The 20,861-nt window shown below is 40.9% G+C and overlaps 2 protein-coding genes across 3 annotated transcripts; one reads left to right on the top strand and one right to left on the bottom strand.

The window, feature by feature from the left end:
• Nucleotides 1-146: 146 nt before the first annotated feature.
• On the top strand, nt 147-11,633 carry septin2 (septin 2). 2 transcript variants are annotated; one of them, XM_071516874.1, is made up of 13 exons: nt 147-270; nt 1,323-1,364; nt 2,456-2,570; nt 4,704-4,790; nt 5,056-5,179; nt 5,403-5,537; nt 5,726-5,843; nt 6,224-6,325; nt 6,595-6,740; nt 7,857-7,940; nt 9,200-9,260; nt 9,760-9,846; nt 10,079-11,633. In XM_071516874.1, the coding sequence occupies exons 2-12, from the start codon at nt 1,341-1,343 to the stop codon at nt 9,832-9,834; spliced, it is 1,071 nt and encodes a 356-aa protein (XP_071372975.1). In that variant the 5' UTR covers nt 147-270; nt 1,323-1,340; the 3' UTR covers nt 9,835-9,846; nt 10,079-11,633. The 2 variants fall into 2 exon arrangements, with proteins under 2 accessions (XP_071372975.1, XP_071372974.1); XM_071516873.1 differs by having other exon boundaries at nt 7,857-7,979.
• Nucleotides 11,634-11,733: 100 nt separating this feature from the next.
• Nucleotides 11,734-19,943, bottom strand: stk25b (serine/threonine kinase 25b). The gene is made up of 11 exons (XM_071516872.1): nt 19,522-19,943; nt 18,502-18,732; nt 18,190-18,246; nt 17,868-17,976; nt 16,814-16,971; nt 16,127-16,312; nt 15,691-15,836; nt 14,602-14,707; nt 14,419-14,490; nt 12,936-13,072; nt 11,734-12,766 (listed from the first exon to the last, which is right to left on the bottom strand). Exons 1-11 carry the CDS (start codon nt 19,549-19,551, stop codon nt 12,727-12,729), a joined length of 1,272 nt encoding a protein of 423 aa, XP_071372973.1. The 5' UTR covers nt 19,552-19,943; the 3' UTR covers nt 11,734-12,726.
• Between the last annotated feature and the right edge of the window lie 918 nt (nt 19,944-20,861).

The following is a 20,861-nucleotide window of genomic DNA, read 5'->3' as shown; positions in this document are numbered from 1 at the left end:
TATCAATTCATCATAATGTTCATGGCTTATAATGAGCTGCTATTCATAGTACATTGTGTAATTATTAAACCAGCAGGCTGCTACTATCAATAGTAGAAAGCTATTCACGGTGCTGGCCCTGCCTTTGCTCGCGCCCAGTGCATTGTGGTCCGTGCTAAGGAAGCTGCACCGGAATCTGAAGAATTTTAGGTGTCCGCCACAAGTCTAGTCTTCATCCCTAGCTAGTCTCTCTGCACCTCTCTGTATTACTCGTTACAGGCATTCTGTAAGGTAACGCAACATATTTCAGCAATTTATCGCTTATTAAATTGTTTGAGTCGTGTTTTGTTCACGGTATCGTAGCTAACCCGACACTAACATCCTGCGAGAGAAGCCGCTTAGCTAACGTTAGTGGTTAAGGCTAGCTTGCCTTTAGCTTTAGTGAATAGCGACCGTTTTCAAATCGCTTTGATTTTAGTTAGCCTGATATTTTTAGCGCTTTGCAGGACCAGCCATTCACAACAGATAAAGAGGATTCCATGGCAGCATTTAGCATCCGTGCATTTCAATCTTTCACATTAAATTAGCTCGTTGCCGTTAGTTAATTTGAACTCCCATTCCAGTATCAATCACTCGTCGACTCTCAGGGGCGTGACGTTAACTACAGAGTCTCATTTTAAACTCTGATTCAGATTGTTAGTATTCTATAGATACATTAGCTTAAATTAAATGCATTTCCAATGCAGAAAGTCTAGTTGACGCTAGTTTTCTGACCAGGCAACAAAGTAAAGCGTTACTATAGTCTGGCCAACTAGCAACTTCTAGCGTTTTTATCCCAGCGGATTAGATAATGACTAGACACTACTAAAAGCCCTCTGCACAGTCTGAGTGGGGTGGCCCTATGTTTGGTATAATCATGCCAGACAGCTAATTTCAGCTCAGTTGGGCGGTTTGCATAAAAGTCACTGACGGAGAAAGCAGCTGCAACTGCTAGCCAGGTATTAACCACATATGATACTAACTGTAGAGACTTTGCGATGGGTAACATAAGACAGCTCTTATCTTGAAGTCAAAGTTATGCAGTGGGCCGTTGTTGTAATCTGCCCATGCAACCGGCAGGAAAAGAGTGTCAATTTTTTTAGTGGTGACACAGCTCTCTCACAAACCATTCTGAGCACAAACCAGACTTCCTGTCTCTCACACATAGACAGGCCTCCTACTCTGGGTTGGCTCCATTTTATAAAAGATCTGTAGACCTAGTGCGTTGTGAAGATGCAATAGCTTGTTGAAGAGCTCTATCAATGTGTGTCAATCAGTGTGTTATCAAATCTTTCCTCTTTCAGGTTTAAAGAGCAGAAAAAATGTCTCAGGCAGAGAAAATGAAGGTAAGAAGGCCCCAGAGAACAATTAAATGGATATTTTCCATCTGAACTGATACAATGCAGTAATACCAGATTCCATTTTCTGTTTCACTGACTGTCTGTAGTAATATGAAAAGCAAGGGTTTGCCTGTTCAATCTGTCCTCTGTTTTAGGGTTAGACTTCATTTTAGGGATTAAATGGTCTTTGTTGTAAATGCAATCACTTAGGTGTGTGAATCAGTCAGGGATGTGGTCCTGTTTTTTGGGGAGAATGTTATTTGGAATTTCAGTTTTTTTTGGACCCAGCATTTCCATTCATTTGTATATGACATTTTGTGCTTTCCTGCATTTCTCCCAATATTTCCTGTATTTTAGTGTTCTTCTTAACACATCCCTAGTGAGTGCTACAGAGAAATACTACTCTGTCAATGCTGGGCCATTCAGACAGATGCTTAGTGCTGATCTTCTTCCCCATGACTCATGTTGTGTCGCAGCCTGAGTTGAAAAGCCTGAAGGCAGAACGAGAACACACTGCTTTCTCAGGCTTATCAGTCACACTGCTCTGCTGAAAGCAGGGGGAAGGGAGGGTTTGTAAGCCATATTAAACAGCATAGCCACACACTAGCTAACTAATCAGCAAAATGTACATTTGATTTGAATTTTACACTGCCTTGCATTGTGGGTATCACAAGTACTGTTAGACAATATCCTATTGGCCCACCCAGTAGCCTCTTTACCAGTCTGAACACTCTTCTCCTTACATGTAGTAAAGGGTCATAAACATTGGAATGATGGGCGGATGGTCTTTTGCAAATAGACAGCAGATCAAGTCAGTGTTGCCTCCTCTAAACATATGAGCTGTTGGTGAACAGATGTCTTCTCAGAGGTTTCTGCTCCAGCAGTGATACCTAGCTGGCTGTCATGTTTCTGCTATTACGCAAACCAAAACCTTCTTCAACTTAAAACAGGCCTAAATTAAGGTTTATTGTGTGACAAAAAGAAGTTCCAGTCAAAGTGTTTATTATGCGCAAAGCAATATTCTCTCATTTGAATTTAACACCAAGAATTGAAGAGTTATTACTGACTTGTATCGCTTTGTTATGTTTATTCCAAAGCAGGGGCAGTTCACCAACCCCGAGACCCCGGGGTACGTTGGTTTTGCCAACCTGCCTAATCAGGTTCATCGCAAGTCAGTCAAGAAGGGCTTTGAGTTCACCCTCATGGTCGTTGGTGAGTGTGCTGGCACAGTTCTTCTGACATTCTCTCATACTTCATCCTTTTCGTGTCATTACGGGTTATTAATTATATATTTAGCATGGAAAATTAACGTGAATCTCAGTGATAACGCGCTCAGTGATAACGCGCAAGAGCCCCTCTCAGACTGTAAGCACTTTAGGAATGTCACAGCTAGAGTAAACATGAACACTTGAGGAATGCATTTAGTTTTTTTTGTCTCTTGGCGTTTAATGGAAAGAGAACAACTTATCTGAGTGTCAAAGAGGACATGAGAGATTTTCTCTCAGTGCATGTTGTGTTGTCCTAGATATGTCTGTGAATGTGAGTGTTATGACTCTTTCAGCTTCACGGCTTGCTTATTAGATGTTTTCAGATTTATAACTAGCTGATTATTCATAAACCTTGTGATGTTTGAGTGAGTTGATCAGTTGCTACTCTTGTATGCTTCCTATTCCTAATTTCCTACTCATGACAATTTTACAAGACATTGTCTTCTGTGCAAAACCGCCATAACTCCTTTTGTTTGTATGTCGTAGCGTGAGTAAGCAAGGTGTGTTTTCTTTTAGCCTGTGTGCATGAATGCATAGTGTATATTTGTGTTCATGAAGGCTTTTTGATCAGCAGGATAAGGCCCATGTCACATTTTAGTGTACTTGTTCAGCAATGTAAACTCTGGATGTGAGTTCTCTGATTGTGTGACAGCCCCCCCCCCCCCCCCCCCCCCCCCCCCCCACACACACACACACACACACACACACACACACACACACACACACACACACACACACACACACACACACACACACACACACACACACACACAAACACACACGACCCTTGCTTCTCTATATGGGGGAGGGTAGAATCCCTCTTGTCCACTGCTCATCTCTTTGCTTTAAATAAACTAGTGAGGAATGTGGCCTGTTGGCCTTGGGGGATTGATTCACAGTGGACTTGGCCTGCCTCTCCCACTACTGCAAGAATACTTATGGAGTGTTTGTTTAACCTTCTATGACCAGAGTTCTTACGTCAGTGTTTCCTTTACATTTATTTAGCCGTGGTTGCCCCCACAGCTGGAAAGTTGTCCCCACATTTAGAAAAAATGTAAATACAATGAAAATTCATCATCACGACCCCCCACAGACACAAACAATTCTACAGGAAACACTATGAACGTTTCTTTTCAACCTGGGATCCAAATGAGAAATCAGTTCTGTCCCGTGGGACCCAGGCTAATAAAAACTTATTGCTACTGTAGTCAAGTTGTCAACTTAAAAAAACTGAAGTTAATTAAATGACATTAATGCACATGGCAACTAAGCACATACTATTGCTTTCTCCATAGGTGCATCATCAATGTCATGAATGAATGAAGGACTAAATTAAATAACTTAAGAGCAGCCTAATGCAACAAGTATGATGGAGAATTAGAGTTTAGTTTTATTTGCAAACTTGAGCTTTTTGCCTGAATACTTACATGAAGATGATAATGTTATGTAATTAACAATGTTAATCCTTGCTGGTAAAATGAATGAAATACACCAGAAGTCTTTCTCTTAACTTTTAAGACTGAATGTTTGACTGACTATTAACACAAGCACTCCTCCCTCAAATGCTGGGTTTGCTTACTTAACCACCTGAGATAGTTCTGGGAAAGACTATTGGACAAACCAGATTTAGTACCATGGTAATGCATTCCTCCATGTTGTATGAGGCCTAATGTCGGTCACAAGGAGCCGTTATGTTTCCTGCAGTACAGTGAGGATTTCTTCTGTTCTATTTGTGGCCTAAATTGGAAACTGGGAGTTTTGCCTTGGTAGAGACTAAGATAAAACTGAACCCTGAGTTATCTCTTTGTTTTGTTGTTGTTGTTGTTGTTTTGGGTTTAGGCTTGGGAGGAGAGGTGAGGAATTCCCCTAACCAGACAATCATTAGGATGATGAACAAAAACTTGAATCTGTTACGATAATGTGTAGTTATTGTGTAATGTTTATTCATTTTCTTACTTTGGCTTTTACATGAACATTGTAGCCAATAAGAATATGACCCTTACTTTGGTTTTGCTCTTCTTCTCATACTGCTGATGTTGACGGCATGATGGTTATTTATTGTCTCCTCTGTCAATAGGTGAGTCTGGACTTGGAAAATCCACTCTGATCAACAGCCTCTTCCTCACTGACCTCTACCCTGAGAGAGTCATCCCTGGAGCAGCAGGTAAAACACACACACACACACACACACACACACTGACACAGGTGCACAAACACACAGACATGCACAAGCTCTGGCCCTGTTTTTTGGAGTTTGTGATGTACTAGTTCTGTCTTGATTTTATGATCCATGTTTTTAACTGTTTTTTTGTACCTTGACTTGACGCTTGACTTGACTCACACAAACACACAAGCGCAAACTTGACTCAAACTGAGTTTGACTCAAAAAAACGTTGTTTTTATTTGCTCTTTTCCTCTTCCTTTGACAGAGAAGATAGAACGGACGGTTCAGATCGAGGCGTCTACGGTGGAAATTGAGGAGCGAGGAGTGAAGCTCCGTCTTACTGTGGTTGACACACCAGGATACGGAGACGCCATCAACAGCCAGGACTGGTATGAAATCCTTTTAGGGCTTCTGGTGATGAGGAAAAGAGGTATTTTTAAATGGAACAGAATTCACATAATGTTAATCCTGTGATCATGGACAGTAATGGTCCACTAATCTTGAACAGTTTAGTTTAGGTTTGTGAATTAGGGAGAGCAATAGGTGAATTTGTTTCCGGCACATATTTGTTCTGGTAATAGTATACTGTGATGCGTATTCTTTCTCCTCCAGTTTCAGCACCATTATCAGCTACATCGACGACCAGTTTGAGCGCTACCTCCACGATGAGAGTGGTCTGAATCGTAGACACATCGTAGACAACAGAGTTCACTGCTGCTTCTATTTTATCTCCCCGCTGGGCCATGGGTGAGTCCAGAGGCAGACGCTTGCACACGCATAACGTTTCAGTTCATAAAAGTTGCAGTCAAGTTCCCCTGTGTTTCACTATTAAACACACAACTTCCCCTCTTTTCACTCTCTGCCGCTCACAAATCCTCAATTGTACCCTCTGTCTCTTTTCACCCATCTGCCCGTCTGTTTCCTGTCCCTCCCAGCCTGAAGCCCCTGGATGTCCAGTTCATGAAGGCCATCCACAATAAGGTCAATGTGGTCCCTGTCATCGCCAAAGCTGACACACTCACCCTCAGGGAGAGGGAGAGGCTCAAGCGCAGGGTGAGGACAACAGAGTGGACCATTGTGCAGCATCTTTTCCAATTACTGAGATGAAACTAGCAATTATCATTCATCACTGCTATAGCCTTCCAGCGCATCAGAATATGTACCTTAAACACTATACTATGATGAGGTATTCTGTTAAAATTGAAAGACCAAAAGACAGACAAACCCCAACGAGACACGGAGTGTCATGGCAGACTTGTCAAAAATTGTTTTCATTAAAAGAAGTGTCTTTCATAAAGGTCATCAAGTCAAAGTGCTTTTCTCTCACCAAGGATATCAGTAAAGTTCTTTCAGTCTTCAGTCCTGTGCAAACAGGATATAATAGGTTCTTATTCATGTATGTAAAGCCTAATTACCTGTGTTCGGTCCTTTAGATTCTGGATGAGATTGATGAACATGGCATCAAGATCTACCACCTTCCTGATGCCGAGTCAGATGAGGATGAGGACTTCAAAGAGCAGACCAGGATCCTCAAGGTAAACCCTCCCTTCTGCTGCCAAAAGCTTTTCACCACTGAATCCATTCCAACTAAAGTCAACATAAGTTGATATTATTTTACTCCAGGGATGGAAGATTTTGTCAGGAGTAATAAAGGTCAACTTGGTTTGGGCTCTCATCTGTATCCTCTAATAAAATAGAATTAAAATGTCTTTACTCTAGGATCTTATCATTATAAGTGCCATAATTATCTATGTGGGTGATTGAACTATGACAAGCATCCTTTTGTACCACTGCTCTTCTCCAGGCTAGCATCCCATTTGCAGTGGTAGGATCCAACCAGCAGATTGAGGCGAAGGGGAAGAAGGTGAGGGGTCGCCTGTACCCCTGGGGAGTGGTGGAGGTGGAGAACCCAGAACACAACGACTTCCTCAAGCTGCGCACCATGCTGATGTGAGTGGTTAACCAGAAGACAGAGGTTCACACTCAGTCCTCTCCTTATTCTTGCCAATTGTTATGAGAAGAGCAAAGGTAAGACTTAAAGGAAGATGACACTGAGAGAGTTGACAGACATGACATGACATGAACACGCTTAACCATGCCTATGTATTCCAGTTTTGCTAGAAACTGTGGAGAGAAACCGAGAGAAACAAGAGTGGCCAGCTTGCTGAAATATTTGAGAGACTCAGTTTTCCAACATGCCTTGCACTACACTGAGCGCTAGACAAACGACATTATGTCAGGGGGTGGCTAATTCAAAGAAGGGGCACGGCCAACCGAAGCAGGAGAGGAGAGAAAAATATTGTTTGCTTAGCACAAAGCTAGCTAACTTAGTTGGACTAGCCTAGCAATAGTTGGCAAGGAGACCTAGAAAAAAAAGAAAAATGAACCAAACATGCCTGTCGCTTGGTCGGTGTCTGGTTGTGACAAAAAAGTCATTGTCTTACACAAAGCATAGCAAAGTGCATACAATTACAAAGACATGCATGACCCATAGGCCAGATATTACATAACAGCTTATTATTGCAGTATTCATGTTGTGTGTCATGTTTGTCAAGTTAGCATAGTTTAGCCAGTTGTTAGTCGTGTGCCCTCTCGGTCCAGCTGGTTTCTTTCTATTTTGCCAGTTTATCCTGTCGGTTGTGCAGAGGTATGTTTCCAAAACGCCACTGTCCATGTGTCCATCAAAATTTTGATGCCGAGTAACATGGCTGCTCTTCTGCTCTGTTGTGTGGTGTTGCCTTCCTTTGAGAGAGATGTGATTCAATATTGACCTGCACCATTGGGCAGTTTAGTGTGCGTTTCTCTCTGTGGGATGCACTTGACAGGTGGTGTGCTGTACATTTGCTCATGTATGGCTCTTATTTATGCTGTTCAAAGCAATGCCCTCTGTGTTGTTTATGCCTGTGATTGCATGACATAATGTAGAGCAACTTTATCATGCATTGATTCATTGACATCACCACCAGCACCCACAGATGCCCATTTAACTCTGTCAAACACTGATTGATTGTTGCTTTCTTTACAATGTAAGAGTATTTATTGATCAGTTTTCCACAACCCCCACAGCACCCACATGCAGGATCTGCAGGAAGTGACCCAGGACCTTCACTATGAGAACTTCCGCTCGGAGCGCCTCAAACGGGGCGGCAGGTTGTCCTCCCATGGTTACGTTCTGCCTCTGTCTCCTGCGTACGTACTTGTCTGTCAGCCTGCCTTTCTGCACCTCCCCCACCTCAAACAGCAGACCTCCCATAATGTACAGTAGTATTATAAATCCACCAAAGCGCCATAGCCGGGCGCATACACACACACACACACACACACAGCTGGAAGGTAACTGTTACAGCTGTAATGTAAGCCAGCTAGAGTCACAAGCCTTTTGTATATGGAAACAAACTATAAAGGGATATAAATATAAAGGGATAATGTTCCCCCAGTCAGGCTGAAACTCTGGTAGCAGAAAATGGCTTGTATTCTTTTTCTTCTGTTATTGATTCATATTATGTTACTATAACTCGTTACATTAATATTACAGTTCTGTAGTACAGTAGCTCTAACTCATCATTTTGCATGTTTACTGTACACAAATTGGCCCTGGTAGAGAGTTAGAACTGAACCTTATTATGGGCTGTTATGGTTTAACATGGTTAGTAGGTAGTTGGACAGCATGTGTAGTTTGAGAAACTTTAGAGATTGTAAATAGGATTACTATGTATGTCATTTAACCTAATGTGGGTATATCATCATTTAACCTTCAATGTAGACCAAAAAGATTCTTTTAGACTTTCCTCTAAAGCCAACCCAGGATAAGGGAGTGGTTTTACTGTCTTCCCATTGCCTCGCCATCTGTCCAATGATGGCTGTCTGGTGTTGATTTGTCCAATCCCATGAATGGACTGTTGGAGGTACCGTTTTTCTACGGGGGAGGTATCACTGTTCCCCTGACTCTTGCACTTGCTGCTTTTCTCTTGAATCTTGCCTCTGTAGCTTGCCTCTTTCACCTCTTTGTAGTAATTTGTTGTAGACTCCCACTTTTCTCCCGTGATCTTCTTTCAAAGAAAAACTTCACTAACCCAGTGACTCCCTTTTCACTTTCTATATGTTGCTTTTTCATGTCTGCTTGATGCTACTTGAAATGGCACCACATGCGCTTTCACACACGCACTCATACATGCACATTGTATGTATGTTGGAGTTCTCACTCCACCCTACTTCTCTGCTGATTTTGTCATCAAGATGCTTTATAAATTGTTGTCACACAATGTGATTTTACACGGTATGAAATCTTCTCTGACCACACATTTAATATATGAACATTTACTATTATTTGTAATTATTTCCAATACATTCTGTAGAGCTGTTGGATGTTGATTCTGTAGCCCGTAACTATACCTGTGTCATTGCTCCAGGAAGGGACCAGAGCCGGAGGAAATGGACAAGGATATAATCTTGCAGGAGAAGGAGGCTGAGGTGGGATATTTCAGCCGTTACTTTTTCCTTATTTAGAGGGCATTCCTTTCCCCTAGATGCACCTATTTTGCTCTGATGCTGTTCAGCATCCTAAAACTCTCTTACACGTACACTATCCTACCGGTCTCAATTTCAAAATTGTGCACATGTAAACATTAGCAATACATTGACACAAGACATTCAGTGCAATGAATTCAGAGCTTCAATGGCAATGTACCTATGTATGTTCTCTGTCTTACTCTGGTAAAAGACAATTTAATAGTTGATTTATATTCAAGCAGTCCAAATGGCAGTATTGGTTTCTAGTCAGTGATTGGTAAGTGGGACAGTTAATGATAACACTGTTGGCTAGAATTAAGTTTAAGGGGGAAGATCTTGATAAATTCCACAAAATTGCCAGTCTACATGGCCTCAAAATCTTGTGTGTATCAAAGCCCAAATGAATGTTCTTTGTTCTTGTTGTAAGTGCAGTTGTTGTACCCATGTCATCCCTGTACAGTTGAGACGAATGCAGGAGATGATTGCCAAGATGCAGGCCCAGATGCAGAAGCAGGGAGACGGAGAGGACGTGTGAAACCCCCACGATGTGAGCAGGACCTACACACACAACACTCACTCTGACACAAACACAGAGCAGCACACTGCACTATATTTACACCTGAACAGCGGTACACCCAATTTTCTGCTTTTGCAACTTGAATACACAAATGAGACGGTTAACATTAAATGCTGATCTTTTCAGAGGTCTGACTTGATTTTAAGAATCCTAAGATGTGAATGCTAACATGTCTTGTTTTTCCTTCTTTTTTTCCTCTCAGGTATTTGAGCCACAGCTTGAGTTTGACCAGAGACGGACGATGGCAGAAAAGGAGCGGAAGCTAGAGAAGGATACTGGTCATTGACTCTTACTGCTTGCCACTATCTTAGTTTATTTCACTCCTACATGGGATTTGGAGTTCTTTTTTATACATATATATATTCAAACAGTATTATGTTTATATATTTACACACGGTTCTCTCTCTAAAATTCCGTATTTTCATTTCGTAATTTTATTGAATTATTGCCAGTTACTCAAATGAAGTAATATGACCCATCTTTAAACATGGAGACATATCTTTTTAATACAAAGCCACTGGGATGTTATTTTTTTCCTTCTGTTTTTGTTTCCTTTTTTGCTATTGAGAAAGCCAAAGTCTTGCTGCTGCTCCTCAGTGCTGTTGTTTATGGGGGTCGTTTTGGCCCCAAAACCAACGCGGATAATGTGCTAACTGTTGTTCTGGGAGAGCGCTCAAGTGGGAGTCAACTCCTGTACTGTGAAAAGTTAGCAGAGCAAAAATGGCTAAACCCATTTTTATTAGTTATGCCAATGTTTGAAGATTCTTTTTGTCAAAAGATAACATTTTCAGAGAAGATCCTCTGGTAAGAGGTGAAAACACAAGCTTCCCTTTAACTTGTGAGGGTCCATCCTCTTCAGTGTTATTCTTATCCCACTCGTCTGCATGCAACTCTTGACCCTGTCTGAATTGCCAATGTGCGGTAAACCAATTCCAGGTGAATTTTCCTTCAAAATCTGTCTTAGGATCAGCTTCCCCCTCTCCTTTCCTAACCTTGTCCATTAATGCAACTCCCAGATCAGTGTCAGTAAGGAGTTTCATCCTACTTCTGTTGGGCTTCCTCCGATTTGATGTGACTGATACACACTGTGACCCTTGACCTCCTACAGTCTTCCTGTAGACCTAAGAAATGAAGGACAGACAAACCAGGGTGTTTCTGACTGTAGCTCTGTAGGGTGCTTTTAATCAACAAGGCTTATTTTCTCCCTGTGTCCCCCTACATTGTAAAGTGAATCGGTGTTGAGTGTCCTAACATGTTGAATTCAAATGTGGTATTGAGTATAGCACGTTAACAAGCAGATATACTGTATTCCTCCCCAGTTTTGTGAAGTTACATGACAGTATCTGTTCTGTGGAGGTCATGCCGTTAGAATTGCCTAATTCTAGAACAATGTTGCCAAGCAACAGCAGCTTTTCGGATGTTCTATCCATAGAATTCTGTCATATCCGAGGAACCATAAACTATTTTGCGCTTCCATGTTTCAGTGACATAACTCTCTCATTCAAGGGTCTGGGCAAGAGATTTTGAGAATTATAAACTTGTGGCTGTCCCAACTGCTAAGTACTTTGTGGTTTCCATGACTACAAAGGAGGTTAAAGGTGATCCGATGGGGTCAATGTAGCCAACATCTCCCTCACCAGCCAAAAAGTTCTGAACATTCCTCTTTGTGCTGTTTTATCCAATAATAAAGTACCACATAAAGTTCTTGATGCGTATCTTGTAATAAACATTTTTATTAAACTTGCAGTCTTCTGTGACTTAAGCCTTTTTTTAATCTCTCCTTGTCCAAGTAATTTCAAGAAGCATACATCTACCTTAACATTGCCATTTATCAACTGGACAGCTTTTAATACTTTGTTGGTTATTGACATTCATAGCATGTCCTAGCTTCCTATCTATCCTACTGTAATACAGATTTTTCTAGTTACGCTCTGCCAAAACTTGAATAGTATATTTTTGTCAGTCTAGCAGAAAGGAGCCTCAAGTATCAACATGTCAGCTGATGCCTTCTGCTCTACTACCAGCAAGAGAAAGCAGAAATGTGTGAGTGAGGTTAATCACTCAGACAAAAAACACTGTGAACCTGCCCTGACTGTAACAAGGTGCTGCTAATTACAGTATATGACAAGGTTGGCTGAAAAAGCTTAGATGCTCACATATAATTTACTATTCCATAAAGGCAATAAACATAAATAGCCATTAAACAAATGTAACTCAAATACATGGATGTGAACTATGAAGTATAAAATGATGTAGAACATGAACATAATTTATAAGTACATAAAGAACCTACCACTACTGACTGGTGCACATTTTTTATTTTTATGTTTATTATGCTATAATGAACCTGCTTTATTAGTAATTCTTGGAAATGTAATTGCTGCATGCCTTTTTTCCATATTGTGTGTTATGGTTGCAGATGACAACTCAGTTTCTCTTCTTCTATGTACAATTTTTATACAAATAACTATTTTACACTGTTTTTGCCAGCAGCACTGTATTGATAAACCACTCAGACTTAGTTATAACCTGAGTAATATCAAACAAACAGAAACTAGCCAAAGGAAATGGGACATTTTCCATAGACTTTATTATAGGATTTTTTCTTCTCAATCTAACAGGTATACACAACGCTCTAAATGTCATGGCTTTTTTGTCTTAAATACTCTCCGTTCTTTAAAGAAAAACTGTAAAAATATTTAATAATAACTAATTAAAAGATCTCTTGGGGGACGGGGCAGGGGGCTGAGGAATCAAAGAGGGTGTTTTTTCTGTGGTCCTTGTTTGAGGCGTTGGGGTGGGTCAGGGAGGCAGAAAAGGGGCAGGTTGAAGTTACATCCAGCTGGGGTTTCACCGTGAAGACGGGGTGGTGTTACCATTTAAAGAAAACCTGCAAGAATGGAACAAAATGGGAAGTTAGACAGATTAATGCAAATCTATTCATCATGGTTTCTACTGCATTATGCATGATTAATTTCTGGGCCAACAGCTGTGAAACTGGCTACTGTTAATCTTAACTTGGTGTTGGTGTAGAAAGTCTAACAGGCTTAAGCGCTCACCTGCACACTCTCTCCATCATGTGTGTGACAAGGCGGTCGGAGATGCCGGGACAGGACTCCTCGGCGAGGTTGAAGGCGTTCTCCAGCTCCTCAATGGCCCCTACACCACCGCCACTCCCCAGCCGCTTCTCCTTCAACTGGGGGCGGGGGAATCAACACCAGAGAGAGGACACTTGTGTATATTGTGCAAGGGGAAGTTACAACTGAGTCATATGATTGGTCAAAGTCTCATTTCAACTGCGCTAATAATTCCTAGAATTAGGGATGGGATGATATATCGAAATTCAATATATAGCAATACAAAAATGACAATAGGTATCATGGGGCAGAAAAATGAATCATGATATTAGCTCCATTTTATTATGCTGTAGTAAGTAATCAGAGATGGCTTGACCATCACAATTTCACAAGTATATTAGTATGTAAATATATTATCTGCAATTTGTAATGACATTTTTCAATAGTTGTTTACATTCTAGCAAGCCAATGTCATTGCTAGAGAGATTTGTGTCTCAGAAATTAACATAATTCTACACAGTCATACTTTGTTGTCATTGAACTTTTATCTATTACATTGTATCGTGGTTGTATCGAAGAGTTGTAATTAGCTGTGATAATTACTCAGGCTTTATTGGTTCCTGTGGGCATCCAGGGAGCTAAATAGTGTTCTATCATATTTTTTTACTTTTAAGTGAAAACGTTTCAGAGAATACATGGTAACATTGTATTAAAGTCGTGACACCATTGAGGGTTTTCTTACTGTGATTATGGGTACGACGAAGTGTGAGGTACAGCTGAGTTGTGTATTATTGCTTTATTATAAACAGCTCTGGGTCAGATTTCCCAAAAGCTTTTAAAGATAAGGATACTCAGGCAACGTTTTGAAGCAGATGGGCAATTTTGCCCTTGTATGTAGGACAAAATCAATGTGGCTAACATGGTGGACAACAAGGAACAAAACTGTACCAAAAAAGTTACCAAAATTTCTCGTTTACCAACGTTCTTAAAGGAATAAACCAGCTTTTCAGCACATTAACTCTTTAATCAATGTAACATGGTGCAATTAGGATTGTGATGGAAATGTGTTGATGATGATGATGATGATGCCAACATACAGCATTCTAAAGCATTAGCAAACTAAATAAATACTTGACACAAAATGTAAGAATAGTAAGCTGATCAAAAAACTAATTTCCCATAAAGTTGGTGTAATCTGTTAAAAACTGAGATCCCCTTTGCCAATTCTACTGAACTTAGAATAACTTGAATAAAGATTTTGGAGTGGGTGGATAGCGGGCCGTAGCAGGTTTTGTAGTACTGCCAACAGTGCTTTCAGTACTACTATTAAATTTAGGACAGAAATAACATTATGCCGTTTCATATTTGACCATGATACAAAGTAAACCTCAGTCCTATGAATATTGTTTTGGTGCTGGACCTTCATCTAACATATTTACATGTAGTCTCCAACAATTAGGCCTACCTCTCTGAAGATGGGCGTTACCAAGGCAGACAGGCATTGTGACTTGGGTTGCCTTTTCACTGAATCTGCTGACTGGAAAAAATGAAAGGGCATTAGATAAAAATAAAAGGCATGACACTGTCTGTGTGTGTGTGTGTGTGTGTGTGTGTGTGTGTGTGTGTGTCCATGCTGCATGTGGCTTACTTCTGAATCTGTGTGTGTGTAGCCCTTCTGTAACTTGTTCATAGAGCTGGGTCTGACTGTGGGGAAAGTCCACACGGGACACTGATCCACATCACCATCACCATCCCTGAAGGAAGAAAAGAAGGAAGGAAGAGAAGAAAAAAAGAGATAAAAATATGAGGGGCAACAACATGATCTGACCTACTAACAAATAAATGGAGCTAATTTTAGTGAATTCAGGGAAGATGTTTCTACTGAGGACAATTTACCAACCCACATGTAGCGTGCGTGTGTGTGTGTTGGTGAGGACCAGCTGAAGACTGTATTCTCCACTCTTCTTTACCGCCTCAAATTGCCTTGGGGGTGTCAGCAAGAACACTGGGAGACGTAATTCAGACTTTTTGCTGGTTTAATGACAGAAATTGTGACAGGCAAGGGCTTGTGCAATGTACGGGTCCATCTGTGTTTGTTTGTGGGTGTGTGTGGTTATTGGAAGGAGTCACAAGCTTTATTTGACCATGATGGTCAAATAAAGTCGAAATCAGCATTGGTGTATTTAAATTTGTAAATGAGAATTTGTCTGACTTTGTCTTCTCAGTCTTCTTTGTGTTGTGTGTGTGTGTGTAAAAAAAGCAAAAAAGAAAGGAAACCTAAACTATCAGCATCTTTTCTATAGGGTGTCTATGTACGTGTGACAATCTCATCAAAACGTACTGAAAAAAAAAGAAGCGGGAGTAATGATGGACTACAAGCAAGCAAGTCTGTGTGAGTATGTGATTGTGCACACAACACATGCGAGCGCTTGTTGATGTTTTGGGAAAGTCTATAAGCTGATGGTCCGGATATTTGGCAACCTTGGACATTTTCACAAGCTTGCTGCTGAAGGCTTACAGCTTGCATTCCTATCCAAAGAAACGGCAAAACAACTAACAAAATTCTGTTCAGTCTCTGCAGTAATATGTTGCCAAGCAATGCTTTTAGTATCCTTATGTCCTTTAATCATCTGTAATACTTCAATCTGGTGTCTTTGCAGTTTAATTCAGTGGTTGCAAATCAATCATTTGGAGTGAGCGGTGTTAGTGTGTATGAATATGCGTTGTTGAGACTCACATATCTGAGTCGTCGGAGCTGGACTCCTCCCCGTGTCCCTCCGACTTCCAGCGGCGGTAGCGGTCGATCAGCTCTGTAAGGTAGGGCGTCTTCTTGGTGTAGCGCGTGATGAACTTGTGCTTCAGGAGCTCCCTGGCTGTTGGCCTCTGTGCAACGAGGGAAGAGAGACAGAAGCAGCACAAAGATCAGCATTCAGTGGGAATATCATAATCAATAGCGCTTGGAACTGCAACAAGAAAAACACAGCTGTGATCAGAGTAAGTGTACTGCTGTCTAGTAACACAAAACCAACACCCTGAGCAATGTGTCCTCCATCACACTGCTCAGATTACTAACAGTAATTTGCCTGACTTTGTGTAAGTGCCAATCTAGAGTTGGTGTCCAACTGTCTGATCTTATTCAGCCCAAAAATGCCTTACAAAAGGATTTTACTTACGAAGCGGGGGTCTTTATTGAGACAGGCCTCCACAAACTCTTTGAAGGGCTTGCTGTAGGGGCCCTCCAGGGTAGGTGGAGTGTTTTTGGGGATGAGGAAGAGGACCCTCATGGGGTGTAGGTCCGAGTTGGGAGGTTCCCCTTTGGCCAGCTCGATGGCAGTGATTCCCAGGGACCAGATATCCGCCTGAGGGGGAGAGAGAAAGGTGTGTGAGGCAAATGGGAAGAGAAACATGTGAATAGATACTCAGACAGACTTTGTGTTCACGGCACACATGCAGACATATAGTATATACACTGTAAAGGGATATTTTAATCTAGTAGGTTTTCACTGTTAAGTACGCAGATATGATTTATAATCAGTCAATCATCAATGTAGTTACCAAATTATACATCCAACACTAACACAATCTATAGTGACGTGGCTCTGATAACATTTTCAATGTTGAAGATTTCAAGTAGTACCTTTGTCAATTTGCCTTTATTGATAACAAGAGCAGGGAAAAAGTCTGACAGCCACTCTTGGCTATGGATTATTAGTTAGGAGGTTATCTTTTCATGAACTTGTACTGAGGCATGTTCTGCCAAAATGAAAGATCTCTGTACCCCAAAACTCAACAAACCTAAGCAAAGCATTCACTCAAAACAAACACAGAAGTTATCTCTAGCCTATGGATTTTGACCTCACCTTGAAGTCGTAGGCTGACTGTTTGATAACCTCCGGAGCCATCCAGAAGGGCGTGCCAACAAATGTGTTCCTCTTGATCTGAGTATCTGTCAGCTGCCCTGCCACCCCGAAGTCTGCCAGCTTCACGTCTCCCTGCTCCGACAACAGCACATTGGCAGCTAGGAGAATGAGACAGAGAAACACAAAGAAACACAAGGAGACAGAAACATAAGGATTCATGCATTCATCCACTCATAATAAAGAGTATTCAGTCAAGGTTTGATATCAGTGTTGTGCTTGATGATGACAGCCCATTTAAAAGTACTATTTACTTCCTTACTACAGCACATCAGGAGATGGGTAATATTGCCTTCAGCAGGAATGGGGATTGACTACGAGGACAAAATCTATGTGGATAATATCATGGGTGATAAGAACCAAATATATTGTGAAAAAAATTGGTTGGTCATAAATGTTCAGAGATTTTCACATTTATATAGATACATAGAAAAAGCCAGAGAAAAAGATGCAGTACAAGGTTTTTGTATACTTGTTGATTCCCATACAAACTATAATAGATAAACTATCTATTTTTAAATCAGCGGTTAACCAAACCATTTTATGTGTTTAGTGTTTTTGTTGGTCATGTCAATATATTTTTTATGATACTCTGTTAATTCCCAAAGGGGAAAATCCCAAAGGTAAGAGCACAAAGTCAGCTACAGGGTACAGAAGAAGAAAAGTGGAATCCGTACACTGAAATATGCTCCCAAGGCGTATGAATTTATTAACACCTAGAGTATGTTGTGATGTTTCAAGCTCACTGATGGTGTTAAGAAATTCATGCACCTTGGGAGCATATTTCAATGTGAGGACTCTAGTTTTTCTTCTATACTTGGTCATTCTGTCCAGCACAGCAGACTATAAAATGACATAAATTGATAATTATGTGATGCTGACTGACAAAGTGGGACTGGTTGCAATGCTAGCCAGTTTGTTTTACCATTTGCATCTACTGCCACAAAGCGTTTCCTGTGTGACGCGGCCGTCAGTGTGTGAAGTGGCTGCTTATTACCTTTGATATCTCTGTGGATCTTCCTTTCAGAGTGCAGATACTCCAGTCCCTTGAGTATTTCCCTCAGTATGGTGGCGATGTAAGTCTCTTCAAGAGGCCCTGGACGGAGCTGGGAGATGGAAAGGAGATGAAGAGGGTGTAGAAAATAAATTGGTGAAAGGTGGGGATGGGGAGAGAGGGTGACAGAGAGTATGTGTGTGTGTGTGTGTGTGTGAGAGAGAGAGATAAATGAACGAAAGGAATAAAAAAAGTCAGGCGTTGCTTATTACAGTAAAAGGTGTCAATTAGAACTTTGTAAGCTGTATAGAAATAGTCTTCTTACCAGATCCAGAGCAGACCCTCCACCTAAATACTCCATGATAATCCACAGCTTGGTCCCCTGAGAAAGAAAAATACAGAAATGCAGCTTGTTGAAAGACGTACAAAGTTTGAAATTCAAAACAGGGTTTTACAATATGTTGTGGGCTCTTTGCTTTGCCATCGCCTGTATGGATGTGTGTGTGTGTGTGTGTGTGTGTGTACAAGCAAGCTCACTATGACAAACAGAAATAATTTCTGTATTGCATACATGTATTGCATGTGTGTATGTGCACACACGTTTGTGTCATTGCATCTACAGTATATGCTCCCTCACCTTCAGATATGATCCATAGTACTTGGTGACAAAGGGACTGTCACACTGGCTCAGCACTGTGATCTCCTGTTGAATGTCTTCAATCTCATCCTCCGCTTCCTCCAGGTCTATGATTTTGATGGCCACCACCTCTTTAGTGCGGTTGTTGATGCCCTTGTAGACCTCTCCGAAGGAACCCTTCCCAATCCGCTCCTGCTTGGTGAAGTACTCCTCTGGGTCCAGCCGGGAATTCTGCTCCACCGACGGCAAAGAGAACAGCAACATTATGAGTGTATGCTGTGACAACACCGCATAGAGGTTTGTGTGTGTCTTATGTCTTATACACTACAGCAGACAAAGTATGTGTTGAAAGCAACCAAGCAATTTCTCTTATCAATGCACTTTTAGGTCAGGTTAATTAGACCTGATACTGTGAGTTCAATCGTTCAATCTATCATCTCCAGGCCTCTTATAATCTCGTTCGTTGCCCAAAATAAAAGAATAATGACTGGCTGACCTATCTTATCATATCTGTGCCAATATCCATCTGTTCAGTTACAGCCCATAAAATTTGCTGTACTTTGTGCCAATATGTAATTCAAGAGGCATGACACTTCTGAGTTCAGTGGTTTCCCTCTCTATAACATCAGGAAATGAGTGATGATTTGAATGAGTGAAGGCACTTGAAAAGGCCATAAAATCTTAAAAGTCGCGGTAGATGACAGCTAAAATTTTAAAATATTACAAACCGTTATTTTAAAATATTGCTGTATAGTATCATGAAATGAAGAGCTTCTGCTTTCATTCATTTATTAGGTTGTTGGTTGCTATATGCTCATCATATCGTTGTCGACAATGGCCAGGAGGTGAAACGTAACGAATTTCGGATTTGTGTATACCAAATTTTAGCACTTGCATTGTTCATGTTGGTGGTTAAGACGCCCCCACCCACCTATTCATCGAAAGCCTAGCAGTCATGGGGGTTCGCCTTGTCTGGGAAAAGAAGGGAGGTGACAGTTTCGGAAACGAGGATTTCTGTACCTGGTTTTGCATGTCTCGAAGGTGTGCCATCCCCTCGGCAGGTTTGACAGGAAAGGGACAGCCGAAAACCCTCTCTCTGTCCGTGTCCCGAAGTTGTCAAATTCTTCTCTCGTTTTTCCTTCCACCCTCCAACTCCTTCAGTTAGCTGTCTAGGAAGCTAGGTGGCTAGCCAGCTAGCCAACTAGATAAACACCCAATCTGCTGGCTTCAACGGGGCTGTCACTCCGCGTACTGTTTTCGGCCTCCAAGTCCAACGGAGGACTCACCAGCCCGGCAACAAAGCAAGCTATATACCGTGTGACTCCGTATATCAGCGGTAATGAACAGAAGAGAAAAAAATGCCCCTTCCGTATATTAATATTTAATTCATTTCAAGGAACGTTCAGCCTGTTGTTCATTTGAAGCTTGAGGAGGACAAAATAATGGCCCAGACAGACGACGCATGCGCATTGGTGTATTTGATGAATGGAATTATGGGAATTGTATTTGTCTAATTCAGCACCCATCACAAAGTAATATTCATGATAACTACATCACTTAAGAAATCATCACAAATTACTACACCTTGAAACAAAGTTAATTTTCATTGTCGATAACTAATCAACTCCAATCACCTTGCGTTTTGAATATAACTCATATGTTCTCATGTTCATCTTTTGTTTTCCCCTTTTCTGTCTTTTACAATTTTTGGTCCTCTCCATATCTATTTTCAGAGATAAAATGTCTAAATTAATGCTTTTTTGAAAGTATAACTGATTATTGTTTAGATTGGTGGTTGTTTGCCTCATGTCAATCATCCACTGGTGTCCATACTGTACTGTACTGTACCCCCTTCTCTTTATTTACCACTACATCACTGATTGTACTGATTATATAAAATTTCATCGGCAGCCAACATTTGCTGGAAAAAATATATATGAAAAATGTTAGCAGTGAATAAAGTGTTTATCTTTTTATCGTTTTTATTGATTTGTTCTGAATTTTCAAGATAAAAGTCACTGAGTGAATGTCAAATCTATTGGTGGAATGTCAGAAAATAGCTTTATTAGTATTATGAAAAGCATTTACACACATCAATATCCAGAGATGAGGTTTTGATGATACTGTAGATAAGATGATCACATGAATCAGAAAGATTTCACCTGTCTGCCATTGGTCACAGCTTCCTAGTCAAAGGAGATGTGCTTGGTTACAGACCGCTGGAACAGACCAGTTAGGATCTGAGTGAAGGTAACACTGGCAAAAATTGTTACAAATTAAAAGCTTCGCAAAATGTTGCAGTAATTAGCCAGCTGATGTTAACAGACGGTCATGTGCCCGAAAGCGCTAATCTTCAGTGT

This window comes from Centroberyx affinis, unplaced genomic scaffold, assembly GCF_046629955.1.
Source record: "Centroberyx affinis isolate AG114_WGS23_722 - 3 ecotype Tasmania unplaced genomic scaffold, CSIRO-AGI_Caff_v1 ptg000435l_1, whole genome shotgun sequence".
NCBI lineage: Eukaryota > Metazoa > Chordata > Actinopteri > Beryciformes > Berycidae > Centroberyx > Centroberyx affinis.
The sequence above is the reverse complement of the archived record's forward strand: the minus strand, read 5'-3'. Positions and strand labels throughout refer to the sequence as shown.

Coding starts and splice junctions, on each gene's coding strand:
- septin2 (XM_071516873.1), top strand. CDS start 1,341: ATGTCTCAGGCAGAGAAAATGAAG. Junction 2,571..4,703: donor GTTCACCCTCATGGTCGTTG/GTGAGTGTGCTG, acceptor CTCTGTCAATAG/GTGAGTCTGGACTTGGAAAA. Junction 4,791..5,055: donor AGTCATCCCTGGAGCAGCAG/GTAAAACACACA, acceptor TTCCTTTGACAG/AGAAGATAGAACGGACGGTT.
- stk25b (XM_071516872.1), bottom strand. CDS start 19,551: ATGGCACACCTTCGAGACATGCAAAACCAG. Junction 16,972..17,867: donor GATCCACAGAGATATCAAAG/GTAATAAGCAGC, acceptor TCATTCTCCTAG/CTGCCAATGTGCTGTTGTCG. Junction 14,708..15,690: donor AGCTCCGACGACTCAGATAT/GTGAGTCTCAAC, acceptor TTCTTCCTTCAG/GGATGGTGATGGTGATGTGG.